The sequence below is a fragment of the Folsomia candida genome, unplaced genomic scaffold, assembly GCF_002217175.1.
Source record: "Folsomia candida strain VU population unplaced genomic scaffold, ASM221717v1 Fcan01_Sc013, whole genome shotgun sequence".
Lineage (NCBI taxonomy): Eukaryota > Metazoa > Arthropoda > Collembola > Entomobryomorpha > Isotomidae > Folsomia > Folsomia candida.
Genome location: NW_019091205.1, coordinates 1,679,776 through 1,694,254, shown reverse-complemented (window position 1 = coordinate 1,694,254; position 14,479 = coordinate 1,679,776). Strand labels below are relative to the sequence as shown.

At 36.5% G+C, this 14,479-nt stretch overlaps 1 protein-coding gene and 1 long non-coding RNA gene across 2 annotated transcripts; both read right to left on the bottom strand.

The window, feature by feature from the left end:
- Positions 1-5,649: 5,649 nt before the first annotated feature.
- LOC118437352 lies at positions 5,650-8,132 on the bottom strand. The gene is made up of 3 exons (XR_004836044.1): positions 8,007-8,132; positions 7,366-7,446; positions 5,650-7,181 (listed from the first exon to the last, which is right to left on the bottom strand). It is a non-coding gene; the product is annotated as an uncharacterized LOC118437352 (long non-coding RNA).
- Positions 8,133-12,527: 4,395 nt separating this feature from the next.
- LOC110855663 lies at positions 12,528-14,148 on the bottom strand. Its single transcript, XM_022104075.2, has 2 exons — positions 13,458-14,148; positions 12,528-13,341 (listed from the first exon to the last, which is right to left on the bottom strand). The coding sequence occupies exons 1-2, from the start codon at positions 13,546-13,548 to the stop codon at positions 12,905-12,907; spliced, it is 528 nt and encodes a 175-aa protein (XP_021959767.1). The 5' UTR covers positions 13,549-14,148; the 3' UTR covers positions 12,528-12,904.
- Positions 14,149-14,479: the final 331 nt, after the last annotated feature.

Genomic DNA, 14,479 nt, shown 5'->3' with positions numbered 1-14,479 from the left:
TCAATTGCATAAAACAATCCTTCAAAACCACAAAAGATTTTACACACGTCGTGGAGACAGAATGGCGAAGTGTCCTTGGAGAAACGACAATTATCTTCAACTTGCACAATGACCGCAATTTTTCAGGGCGACTAGTATTCCTCCAGAATAAAAATTTTTCCATAATACGACAATTGTCTTCACTCCAATCAAAGAATTAAAGCTTACAATACGATGGTGTGAAGTGTAACCCTCCGATTTGGTTGAAATTTCGAATTATGTGGTCCATGTCAATACAACCAACGTTTCCTCAGGCAGTTTATGCGACGGTCGGCATTTGTCAAAATATTTGCGGTCATAATTGAAAAATTTACGATTTTTCCCTTTGAAGCAAACGGTAGTGGGGTTTGCTTCTTCCGCTTGGTAAAAATCGCACATTTCTTCAACGCAAATATTTTGCGTAAACCGGTTTAAAACCGATTTTAAAACGGTTTCATTGCAAATCGTAAAAAGTTGGGAAATAAATATACCTAGTACCCGCAAAAGAACTGTTATAAGAAAAACTCATTGTAGCGAACCCAGTTTAACGAATTTCGAAAAAATAAGTATAAAACTGAAAAGCCAATGAAATTTCGTATAAGAAACACTATTCAGTTTTTAAAATCTCAATTTTTTACGGCGAAACGAGCCCAGGGTCTTCGTTTGTACCATTCGATCGGAGTACGCACGCGTTCCAGGAGAGATTGGCCTCATTTCTAGACCATTGATTTTTTTGTGGATTCTAAACTTGTGTGGGGTTTAGCACACACACCTAGCTCCAGTTTAGAAAATATATCATAGTTCAGAACGTTGAGTTCTCGTTCTGTGAGAGTCAATTTTTTTCTTGATCCGAAATGGAGTCGGGAATTTGAGATTTCAATCACCCAATTACCATCTTGACCACATGAGTAGGACCTGAGCCCTACTTGACTGTCATTTCGCTGTTTTTGAACACGTTGTGGTTCCAGGGTTTCACAATCCGCTCAAAAGCTTAGAAAAATAATTTTTCATACGAAATTTCACCCCCAAAGGAAGAAAATTCACTTTTTCCACCCAATCCAACTGATGTCCAATTAAAAAATCGTAAAACCAGTATGGTGGGAACGATGAACATTTTTGAAATTTTTACGAATAGCCTAGACTGGTAGGGTGTAGAAGTGGCCATTTTGCTATTTTATTAGGCCTCACCGGTAAAGGTTGGCTCATTTTTTTAAAACTATCTGTTTCCATTTTTCAAATGCGTACCGCATGATCAGCACCAGGGTTCTGATGGGTCTTTTTTTACTTGGCGAGTAGCTAGGAAGTGTTTCTCCTCATGTCTTGAAGACTTCAGTCTAAGGTCCAGTTTATGGGCTAGGGACATGGTTTTAGTTGATTCGTTCATTCGTAAGGGAATTTTTCTTCGGCCTCGGCATGGATTCGGGCGAATCCTGGTTTTTCGCGCCTTGGTCAATGTTGGTGACCTTTATCGCCGTTCACTTCCACTTCTTTTTCGCCCGTCGACACTGCCAGTGTCAGAGGATCATTTTATGGTACGGTCGACCATCTTGCGATCAGTTCCGATTTTTGTTTAACAATTGAAGAATGACGATTTTTGTTGTTTACAAAAATCTTGTTGAAAAATTGCGACACGTTGTTTCTCCTGGTCTGTAACTTTGGAACCTTAGGTCACAAAAAACTTGGAAGCATGGTATCTGATAGACAAAAGCATGGAGATATCAATAAAAAATAGTACAAATCTCTAAAAAATTGTTTTCCCTGCTTAATTTACCCGGGAAATCTAATAACAGAACTTTTGCGGGTACTGGGTAATACTCAAAGAATGCAAAATTAAAATTAAATGTAAACTTATAAGGGATTACAGCAAAACTAACTCTTATCTCAACAATTCGAAACAGAAATCATTAGCTTTTAAAAAATGTATTTTATAAAAAAAACCGAAAATTAGAGTTCGAGCTTTTAAGAACCGATTTTTCGGCAAATTCTGAAACCGGTTTTTGGAAAATTATAAAACCAGTTTTCCGTTAAATTGAAAACCGGTTTTTAACATCTTCTATGAAATTAGAAAAACCAATTTTGGATGCCCAACGTACAAACCCCTCGAGACTCATTTGCAACTCACGGAGTTCAATCTTATCTATCTCATTTCTTGAAATCAAACGTTACATACAATTATGACTTCGTTGAGGTACGTCTGAAATTGTAATGCTATATTTTGTATGACACATATCAAAATTGTTATTAACTAAACGTCTCTCCCCGTAAAAACAGATTAGGGTTTATAATTGTTAAATTGTTGACTAGGAACATCCGGCATCGTAAATGAAGCACGTCTACCATGCACTTTTCCACACTTGATATGCATTTATCTTGCATCGTGTGATAGGACAATTATATCTAGTGCATAGGGCGTGCCGGTACGGCCCTTCGGGCCGTACGGCTTGGAGCCAGCGCTCCACCTAGAAGCATCGTCGGTACGGGCCTGCCTAGGATGCATGGAATTACAAGACAAAAGGAACTCAAATACGATGAGATGATACTATACCGAAATTCACTTATGCAGATCAATATAAGCCATGAATGACTATGAAAAAGGAAGAAATCTGAGGAATGTTGCAAAATTATTAGAGCAACACAGCTTCCGCATTTGAAAACAGGACAAGTAAGAGTGTGAATAAGCTGGGGGAATCGGAAGGGCTTTATTGTATTAAAGGTCTACCTGACGGAGTTGACGACACAGGTATTAAGCAAACTTCTACTGCCCTACAAGCGGAAATATGAAAGTATAAGTAATTCGACAGAATCTCAATCTTAAGGAAGGAAGTTCAAACTTACAGTGACAATATAGAGAAAACAGCTGCTATGACATGCAGTCGATCGGCATATACGGCTATTAGATAGCAGCAGAGCTAGCAAAGTTACATAGAATCCATCACAAATACAGCTGCAAATGGATTACAGTCAATGGAAAAAGTATTGGCAACCCCAACGCCAGCTAAATAAAATTGGCTATATCCTTGGAATGCATTATACAAAGGACATGAAAATTTGTACGCATTTAGCAAATATAATGTAGTTTTTGATTATATACATGTTTTATTGATTCAAATTAGATAAACACAGTTTTTAAATAATTTGTTGGAAAATTTACAAAATTAACCCGCAAAAAGTATTGGCAACCCTTAGCTTAAAAAATTATAAATCAAAGAAAAGCCAATTTTATTGCGACAAACTGCTTCTAGTAATACATATCACCTCCCCTCGACGCAATAAGAGCAGAAATACGCATTGGAATTGATTCGAAAAATCTTTTTATAACGCTTTTTAACATGGCTGCCTAATCTTCGTTCGAAATTTTGGCCAGCTCGTTTTTGGACGAGTGGTTTTCCACCAGTCTCTCCTATCTCAACCCGGACAATCAGATTCACATCGGTTTACTGTGCAACCAACGAAGGAAGCTTAACCTCTTAGGTCTCCAAAAAGTTGCATCGTTAATTGCGGTAACCGTTTTGGTCACTGCATTTTTGGAATATTAAATTCCTCCCCAGGTCAGGTTTTTGCCAAATAATTTCAAATTATCGTTTGGAATAATTATTTAGACCGCATTGGTCATGATTTCATCGATAATGATCAGGTAAATACGCCACGGCCTAGTCATTTAACCCCAAACCATAATCCATCCTCCTCCGTGTTTGACTGCCAGAAGAATGCATTCATTTTCAAAGCCTCATTTTGCTTCCTCCAAACTCTAACCATCCAACGTGCACCGAATAAGTTAAATATGCTTCTGCGAGACCAACAGACTCTTCTTCATCCATTGGAAGTCTATTTAGGGTGGTATTTAGCTGACTTAAATATCTTGAGTTAATTCGTTTCGGGAGCCTTCTCTTGTATGGGGCTACTGGACCCTGAAACCCCATGGCATGATTTTTTATTGATCACCAAATTGTATGAAATATTGACTCCACAGTCGGTTCTCAAATTCTAAATGCTTTTGGGTATTAAAATCTTCCGATTTCAAGTAATTTGTTGCTTGATTCATCATTTGCATTTGGGCGTAGGTGACTTTTTTCTTCCGCATCATGGAAAAGCAGAAACTAAAATTGTCATTTTATATTCCTTGGCTACTTTTCCAATAGTAGATATGGAAAAGTATGTTTTCCATTGATTTTTCGATATCCAAGTTTTTTTTGCGAAAAAGAAATGAATATTTCTCGCCGCGACAAATACAGCTCGTTTGGTGTCGCCATTTTGGTTCCAGACAATACAACTGCGGACTTAAAATGTTGAAATCGTCATATTTTGTCACCTAATTAATTTACCGTAATGAAATGTGGCAGGTGATTAAGAAAATTGTTTCGCGTAATTAATTTGGCCACATGTTGCCAATACTTTTTGCGGGTGAATTTTGCAAATTTTGCAATAACTTATTTAAAAACTGTGTTGATCTAATTTTAATTAATAAATCATGATTATAATCGAAAACTACATTATATTTGCTAAATGCGTACAAATTTTCATGCCAATTGTATAATGCATTCCATGGTTATAGCCAATTTTATTGCGCTAGCGTGGGGGTTGCCAATACTTTTTCCATTGACTGTAGGTGTGGGGGATATAAATCATAGTGAATTCTTTGCGTCGAAATTTACTACAGCACTCTTCACCCTCACAAAAGACAAGTTAAATGAGGTAATAAGTGAACCTCTTCCAGCCTCAGGACTTCCGGCCTTTATTGCTGTCGTAGCAGATAAAGTCATGTTTAAAAGAAACACGTAATTGATAACTATAATTGTAATTGATATTCATAGCTCCACTTCAAAGGAAAATGACAACGGCAGTTATCGATGTTGGAGTAGTTCGAGAGGTAATTCCACAGGTGTACATAGGTATTGCTCAGCAACAAATCTGAAGTCTAAAAGTCTTCGTGATGAAGGAGGAACTTCCATTTGACTGAGTGGGGGTACCCATGACGAGGCATTCCATCATGATAATTTAATATACTGGAAAATCTGCCCAAATAACACTATGAGTAGGTGGTGGAATTTGAGAGAAAGTTTCTAGAGGTAGACCTTATGGAGAGTCGCATTGAGAAGGAGGACAAAGGTTATCGCCTGATTTCTCCAACCACAGATGCGACACAAACACCGAAACAATGGACAAAATTAGTTTAGTGGAGTCAGATTTTACTATGGTACGAAGAACGATTGAGGCTATTCGGGAGTGGAATATGTTGACCCGGCTCATTTAATTGAACTAGCTGGCACAGATACAAAGAAAAGTAAGGAGGGCAAATTTCCAAACCAAGTTGGGAAAATTGTAACAGAAGTTCAAGGTTCATTTTGAAAATCCAATTTTGAAATACATGAGGAAATGGATCGCGAAAAATACAGGAAAACAAATGGATCAATTAAATCATGAAAAGACCTTATACGATAGTTGATGAGGTGAAATCTGACAAAATTTGAATTTTAAACGTTGGTACGCATGATCAGTTCGATAATTTGAAAGAATTAGGTTTAAAAGAATTAGATAAAGTAGTTGAACTCGCTGAATTAGGACAGGTCCTCGCTGAACAGAAAGAATTGCAGGAGAAATTGCTCGATAGTGAAACATTATACGATAAGCATATGTTGTACGCAGTTGTTTTTATTTCCATGATTTTGGCTTATCAAGCAATAATGCATTCCTTTGCCATGTGTCTTATTAATAAGGAAGAAGCAACCAGGCAGAACGTAAATGTTGTTCATGCCAACTAATTGTAAATTAATAGTATCGCTTCAAAAATCTGGAAAATTACGTGATTTAATTGTCGTGTTTTGTCCTAAGATATATTTTTCTCATTTGCAAATTTCAAAGAGATATTTTCGTGTCTGAGCTTAGTGCATAATGTGTATTACATTTTATGCAAAATATGTCAGTGCTACAATTATCATTCGGTGTCTATTTAAGAAATTATCTAAATATATATACATATATCTTAGGCTCTGGTTAATCTGAATATGATTAATATTAAGTCTCACTTGCTTCACGAAAATCTTCTCTTCGGACTCAAATGACTTAAGCTTAATAGATTATTTTCTTCAGAATTATTAATTCTGTTGTACTCTATGGCCCGAGAGGGTCTAATAAATCTTTATCAGTGAATCAATGAATCAAATTAGAACGGGTTCAAAGCATACAAAATAATTTTACAAAAAACTTGCAAAATAACAATCTCAAGATCATTGAGATTTCTAAAAACCTTCATTCTTTGAATCATGACCTCGTGTTAGCTGAAATACACAAGGCGGTGGAAAATAGAAATTACCACGAATTTGTAAATTAGGAAGGCTAAAATATTCAGACAATTATGTCATTGTTCAAAGTAGTCTAGGTGTACTATAGTACGTATTGTAAATATAGATAAAGTCAATGATGAAAGAGTTTACAATGAAAATTTTTTACACAATTTTACTTACTATTCCTTAGGTATTATTTAAACGGCGTACATATACGTAATTATGTATGCGTACTTGACATGCAACCAAAAAGTTGATCATCTCGTAAATAGTTATTTTCTCATTCCAAACGTAGAATTCAAGCCAGTGATAAGCAAATATATATTTTTTAAATTTTAATTGATTCAACAAATCACGCTGCAACCAGCACAATTTCTATCACGGAAAAACTAGTGATATCATATTTGAAAGCATGGTGTGATAAATTTGTAAATCAAGTGTCATACTTACTAACTATTAGATTACTACTTAATACGATAAGCTTTGCCAATACGCCATGAAATTAAGATGATTCTCTCACAGATTTGCGACGCCATAGGAATCTATGACGGATAAGGAAATAATCATGAAGTGCAAACTTAGCCACATATACATACATATAAAATCAGAGTAATGGTACAGAACAAGCTTCGAAGTATATATTTTTACATGTTAAATAAAATTAAATGATAAATAAATTGTAAATATTCATGCCGCACAGTCAGAGTACATATGAAAATATTTGTCTGCCGTAATGGCAGGCCAATTTACATTTTCTTAACTGAATGAGACGAGCTGAATAGCACGGCCAGAAGATGATGACTGCGACGACTCGATTTCCTTTAGAAACTAGCGAAAGGTTAGGGAGTATGCATAAATACCTTGTCAGTCATTTTGGAGCATCTGGAATTTAAAAATCATTGCCTAATTAGATATATGTGTCCATAATTTGTATAAATAAGTAATGTAATATCGTCGATAACAAGAATACATATTTATTTACAAGCTGGGGTTAACATTTAATTCAATTAGAGTTATATTAGTAGATATGAACATACGTATATATTTATATCGTATTCATATTTACCTGAGGGAAAGTATTTCCTGCTAAATTTAGATAACCGATCCAGAGCAGAGTTATGTACATATATTGGTTCCGTCAAATTTACTGAAAGAATCCGTTAGAAATCATTATTAAAAACACAATCGTTTTTACTTACAATGGAACTTTTTTTCAAGCTACACCGGGATCGACTAGCGATTTATATTAAAAAATCAAGCCAAAAATTAGGAGTCACATGACACTTATCTTTCCGTTGATAGCCTCTTTGAAATAAAATATTGGGGTCAAAGTTCGCGATCCTCCCTGGATTTCGCGCCGTGGAGGCGAAAGCAAGACAAAATTTGCTCAAAAATTGAACTTAACCGCCAATATCTTTCTTCAAAGTAGCCATTCAACGAAAAGATTAGTCTCACGTGACGACTAATTTTTAGCTTGATTTTTTAACATAACTCGCAGTCGATTCCGATGGAGCTTGAAAAAAGGTTCCATTATTGTAAGTAGACATGTATGTAATCATGAACGTTTTTGAGATGTGTGGGAAAAGTATTTAGTTGGATGTGTTTAGGTTAATAATTAACTTGGAAGGGATGGCCTTGTTACACATTTCAGTGATTTTTGCACCTGAAATGAATGGTGCATAGAGGTAAGTTAAACCAATTACTTACCATTTCTATTTAACTCCAGTTGAATTATTATATGTTTCTTCAAAATTGCACTTTATAGAATTAAAAAAATATGAGGATAAAATTTAGCAGGACTGGCCCTCCAGTATGACTACTCTTCTATTCTTATCCAGGGAGAATTTACGAATGCATCATGTCGTGATCTTGAGACGATCTTGCCACGTCAGCCAACTTGCAAACTCTCCAGTCGCTGCTAAATGCGTAATGGAATTAAATCGAACAATGCATGTAAGGGGTCATTCATACATTTATGTCTACATAAATAAGACAATTTGAACACTACAAAATATATTTGCATAATTGGCAATGTTAATTATTCACAATATCATTCTTATCGCTAATATTTTCACGATTTATGCATGCATTTGAGAAGCAACTTTTCTTCTACAATTTGAACTAACAGCAAGTGTTGAGGTCGGTGTAGAATTTACTAGATGAAATTTGAACCTTGCTCGAACGGATGAAGAAATGAAGAATTTCATGGTCAAACTTAATACATGTGTTTAAATTCGAAACCATTTTGATCCCCAAAAATTATTATCGGGCAAATTCACGCGTTTTAACTGAACAATCCACGGATTTGAACGCTGACTGTAAACCGGTATCATCCTTTACGTATGGTCCCATCCTTTTATTTATTTAATAACACTGGCACAGTAGATATTACAAATAAATTTAGAGAGGGAAGAAAATATCCGGGCACAAATCCTGCCTAGACTTATGTACTGAATATGTACATACGTGCTGGATAAAATAATTGAATATACATAACCAATGCATGCACTCTTAGAAAAGCGGTACTAAATTTACAAGCATTATTACTGTCCATGTTCGCACGCCTCGATCGGTATCGTCCTAGCGAGAATTGCGGCTTAGTATTTGTAATGAAGACAAAATTTAACAATCTGTATAAAATCATAACAAAGCTAGCAGAAAATTATCAAGAAATTAATACCAGAAATTAATACCAGAAATTAATATCAGCGCGGAGTAAATCTACCGGATTTGTTACAGTAGGGAAGAACGAACTGGCATAGTATGTATGCACGTACGATGCATCTAGATTTAATCACTGCGGATTGTGTAATTTTATAGTATGTCAAGGAGGTCAGAGCCGAATACGTGAGGTTTGTTGAGATTTGAGATTTGAGATCATATTTATTTGACAATGTGTCTCATTTCTTAGTTTAATTCAGTATGTTATTTATGCCGACTTGTTTACAGTTACACAAATACATACCTTTTCGTTTCATTACAAGAATGTTTACATTAATTTCTCCCCTTTAGCTTTTGCACAGTGAAGTACTGTTTACACCCACAAAATTCACTAAACTTTAACCTTATTTTATTACGACTGAATTCCGAAATTTTAATAAATTTTGCCCAAGTTAATTTAATCCCTTTCACGATAAGTGCCTGATTATGGTTCACCCATTCAAAAATTGCTACACAAAAAGAGACGGTTAGCAAGGTGACCAGTAGAATGAACACGGTTTGCACACTGTCGCCAAGCTTGATCGCCCTTAAAGCTCTTTCATAGCGAAATTTATCACCATTTCTCAAACCTCTCTCTAGAAATAATGTCACATTCTGGGCTAATTCATTCGAAATCCGGGTATAAATTCCTACATTCAAAAATATTATTAAATACTTCACCATCCGTGATTCTCTCCCAACCTGAAATTTAAGTCCGATCGGATTGTCAAAAATGGTTTTCTCTCCACGATACCATTTTTTGGCTGGATAATTTCTCCTCAAGTATTCAAAGTAGGTTTCTACCTCACTCGATGGTCCCATATAAGCGGATCTATCACACTGCAAAATTTCCTCTTCAATCACCTCATTAACAACATTGATCGTTACATTATCGTCTAAACGTCTCAACTTTTCCGGGTACCAACGAATCCTTGGATTCAACAGGGGATACAGTAAACGTTGCAAGTGCGGTAAAAATTTTTTCGATTGAAATGTGACTTCGTGGTAAAAATATTGCGAAAATTTATAATCTCTCAGGTAATATTTGTTTCCGGAAGAAGGTGCAAATTGAGACAAAATTGTGTAGCAATATCCACCCAGATTTTTCACGAAAGGTGGAACCGTAAAATTAGCAATGTCTTTACCCTCCAATTTCGTCCCCATCTTAAACCTGACGTAAATCATGGAGTAATTTACAAATACAGGGGCCTTCACGCCACAAGAAATTTTTTCATAAGTGTCGAATCGTTCCCCGGGAAGGGGTGAGTTTAAATTGGTGATGAAACTACTCAGACAGCAATTGCTCATCACTATGGAGACCAACAGCCATGCGATACTTAAGACTCGAAAGGGAAGGAAATTCCTCAATTTTTTCGGCAGCTTGTCCACCTCGTCGATGAGGCAACCGAAAAAGTATAAGAACAATTTGAACGGGTAGAATTGTTGGGTTGAAAGATAAAATCCTAAGGAAAGGAGGCAGGTTGATAAGAGCAGCATGCTAACCGTGACAATCCACACGATTGAATTGTAAGGGGCTAAATACAGGCTAAATGAAACCCCACCCAGTACCACGTAGCACGAGATGAATGAAAAACCGGGGAAAGCTGTCATGTTTGTTTGGTAGTCTCACGAAAGTTTCTTTCGATAAGACCTTCGTGTCGAAACGTCGGGTAGTAACAGAGTTCAGAGAGAACTACATGACACCGGTAATCGATGAATTCGAAATGACGGCTTGCATTAAGTTTTCTCAATAAGGTAATCATTAAAATTTCTTATACTCGGGTTGACTTAAAATAGGGATGATAAATCCAATTAGATTCCGAAATAGGCGGGTAGTTTAATGGATTTATTAAAGCTGCAGACTTCACTGAATTTGTAGTGGTGCAGACACAGTTTTGTAGAATTGGAAAACTTTCTAGACTTTTCTTGTGACATAATTGCACCCTGTTTTCGGTAAGAAATAATAAAACCGCGAAATGGACTGGTAGTTGCTTCTTAAAATTTAAGGACTGTGAATATAGTGGTGAATTGGTAGCCAACAGTATTTTTGAGCTACTAGAAATTAAGGGAAAGTACAAATTATCCGGGTAAATTTCTAAGTTGTTGTTACGGTTTAAAGTGAAATAGTAACTGCTCTGAATTGCAATCCAGTATCCTAACGATTTTTCGTGAGATTTTGTATAACTTGGCGAATCTATGGTGACAAAGAAAATGACAATTTCGCAAAGCCAGCCTTTATTTTGCAGAATGTCAACTTGTGAGATGATATCTGTTGGTGTTACCCACCGCACAAAATCGGCCGGAAAGTTTCGTTTGGTCAAAGTAACAGGGACGTTGCGGGTAGTTGATAGCTCCGATGTGGAAATATTGTTGAAGACGAGGTGGTTTCTACAGGGGTTGTGGTTTGTTAGGACGGATGACAAATTTATTGCTAAGGTGAGTTTGATAAAGTTAAAATTTGCAATTAAGTATAATACTATTAAAATCCCCATCAAGTAAATTATGTTCGACATGATTCTCGATTTCGTACTGATATGTCTCGTCTGTATTCTGACGGAAAAGGTATAAGACTTGTCAAAATGTATATTAGAATTTCCAGAAGTTGATCTGACTTTAAATGGTAGTCATGTAGGGTTTAGATAACGTAAGACAAGTATTAACTATCTATGAAAACTGAGTATGTGCCTTGGGAACGTCCATATACTACTCCATCAAAATGTGGTTTTCTAGGTTTGGGTCCCCATCTGACTCGTGTTACGCTTGTGTATGTATATACTTTGAGGGGTGACCAGACTACTCGTTAACCGAAACAACGGCGGTAGCATATCGAAGGCTAATTGCCGACTCCGCTAAGAAGACTTGCATTTAATATTGCGAATTCTGCTATTCACGATCGCTTAAGAATCGTGTTACGTTTTATAGTTAAGAGTAGAATAGGGAAGGGGCGGGTGAGTAGTATTTTTTTTGATGGCGTAATATATGGACGTTCCCAAATGCAAGTAATTCGCCTCCTGTAATTACATATGTTTTTGCATGCTAAAGGTTTATTGATTTTTGTGGTTGTTTTTCACCGTCTTTATAAATTAGTATTCCCATCCTGTGTTTGCATTATAAGAACAAATTACTATGGCCAGTCGGTTAAGTTACAAATTGTTATTTACATACATACATATTAGAAGTAGTAGGAATGTATATACATATTTATTACATATATTTAGATTGTAATGATGATCAATCGATGATGAAAATAATGGATCTTGTTTCCAATCAAAATATTTGAATTAGCTTCTTACCCATCATTCATCCCTGGTAAAAGGTAGCCTTTTCCAAGCTGTTAATTCCAAACATAAAAGGATCGTAAGCCGTGACAAGGGGAGGAAGCGTATACATAAAAAAATCTGAATTTTTGCGTGACATAATTTATGGACGTCCCACAAACAGCCTCAAGAAACGTTGGATGTATTGAGTCATTCCAAAATTTGTGACGTCGTTACTAAAAACTTAATGCTTTCATGTAAAACTCTTATATTCAGATCAAAAGGATGTTCATTTATTAGATAACGACGTCATGTAATTCGTCCACGAATTTTTACCTATTTATATATTTCCCCTTGATGACAAAACGTCTACTAAAGTACTAAATAAGTAAATAGAGCACCTCTGCGAGTGACTATTTGTCCACAGATTATTTAATTTTTACAAAAGGGCCCATGTAATTCATTCCCAAATAATTATTGCTATCTTTTAACTACTCTTTTATTTTATTTCACCCAGGTTTGGGATGCATACATAGCATAGTCAATGCATTTGTGCATCTTTGTCACGTTATGCATTCATAAAAGTTTATTATCTATTTTTACCATGTTTTGGATTGCATGACGAATATAAGTATATTCTCACTTAATTTAATTTGTGTAAGTCATTTTATCTTCATTTGTATATTCGTGTGTATGAGTTCCAGTTGCAACTCCGGCCGAACCGACGGGAGTATCCAGTGAAAATTTTCCTCCAACACCCAAGGTCACCCCAAAACCGAGGAAACCCACCTTGACCCCATCCGTTCCTACCTTTACACCAGTGTTGGCGTTTAGATTGGCATTGACAAAGGCAGGTCCTGCTGAAACCATGGCTTGTGCGGCACTTGCTTCAGCCATTAGGTCAACCCCGACCCGTTCCCCGGTGACCTTTACCCCAGCGTCCACCCCACAACTTGGGCCTTGCAGGCTCAGCTTAGAATTTTCCGTTAGCTCTCGTTCCGCCTTGACCGTGCTCAAACCAGCGTTTGCTCCAACATTTACAAGATTCCATTCCGCTGAAGGGTCTTTCCAACCTTTAGACGGGGCTGCAAAGAAATTAAAAGTGGAGGGTATTGGGAAATTATATTTCTCATGCATATAATTTGCCCTGGCACGGGCAGGCAAAACTTTTGACTTTGAAATTCAAATGGTTTTGGCTTACTGTAGCGCGTTTTTGCTTTTACTTTCTGTTCACCCAGTTTGAAGTTTGCATCCGCGTTGGCGTCAGGACCCGAAACCTTCCAGGACGACATTATGATGATGATTTTGGTTTCTAAAATATGAGGATGAAATTAACGAGCTAATTCCTGGAAATTAGGAAATGTAAAGTTTCTTGCAGCCAAAAATAAATTCAATATCCTCTTCCTTTGCCTGTTGGTTGGGTGTGAATGAGAATCAGTTTTCCTTGCTATGCTGCTGACTATCGAGATTTATACACTTTTTGATGAATGCGTACATACATGACTCATTTTTTATCTCCATCCGCTGTGAAGTGGTAACGAGAGTCGATTCGTGAGACACAGGTGTATGGAGATGTGCTCTTGTACAGATAAATACATTGGAACGCTTTATTACTTGCATGAGAGGTTCTCATGCTTTTTCAATGTAACAGTGGCCGCGGAATCGTGGTGAGATGGGGAAAATATCCGCACGGTTTTCGATGCCCCCAGAATCTGCCCATGTTATAAAAACCTAACCCTCTCCAATCGAGCAATATTTAGGTCTCCATAGCTTTCGTGGCCACTGTGTTTCATGGTGGGCAAGGTGGTATTCTGGTGGATTTCATGAGTACGCGTCAGTCAGACTCGCTCATCTCGTGGAATGATGGGGTGATCTTTGATGAGTTATAGCAACCCGATTGAAGTCCGATGCGGATGGTATCGTACACTTTCAGTTGAAGAGTATGTAGTCTGAAGGCTAAACAATTAAATTGCGTTCGTATTTTTTACTTTTACAAACAAATGTTATGAGATAACTGATAAAATGTACTCCACAAAACATTACAAAGTTCAGTCATAATCACATGTAAGGTATAAATTTCAGACATACGTTAAGCACCCAAGTTAAATATTACCTATTCACACTATCTGCATTACAAAATTAGTCACCTCTCTAGAACAAAAAGTACATACATACATACGTAACATTATTATAGGAATTTTATAACTGGACCCTTTAATCAAT

Excerpts from the sequence above, each read along its gene's own strand:
- LOC110855663 (XM_022104075.2), bottom strand. The coding sequence starts at position 13,548 with ATGTCGTCCTGGAAGGTTTCGGGTCCTGACGCCAACGCGGATGCAAAC. Across the intron at positions 13,342-13,457 it reads AAAAGCAAAAACGCGCTACA|CCCCGTCTAAAGGTTGGAAA; the intron begins GTAAGCCAAAAC and ends ATTTCTTTGCAG.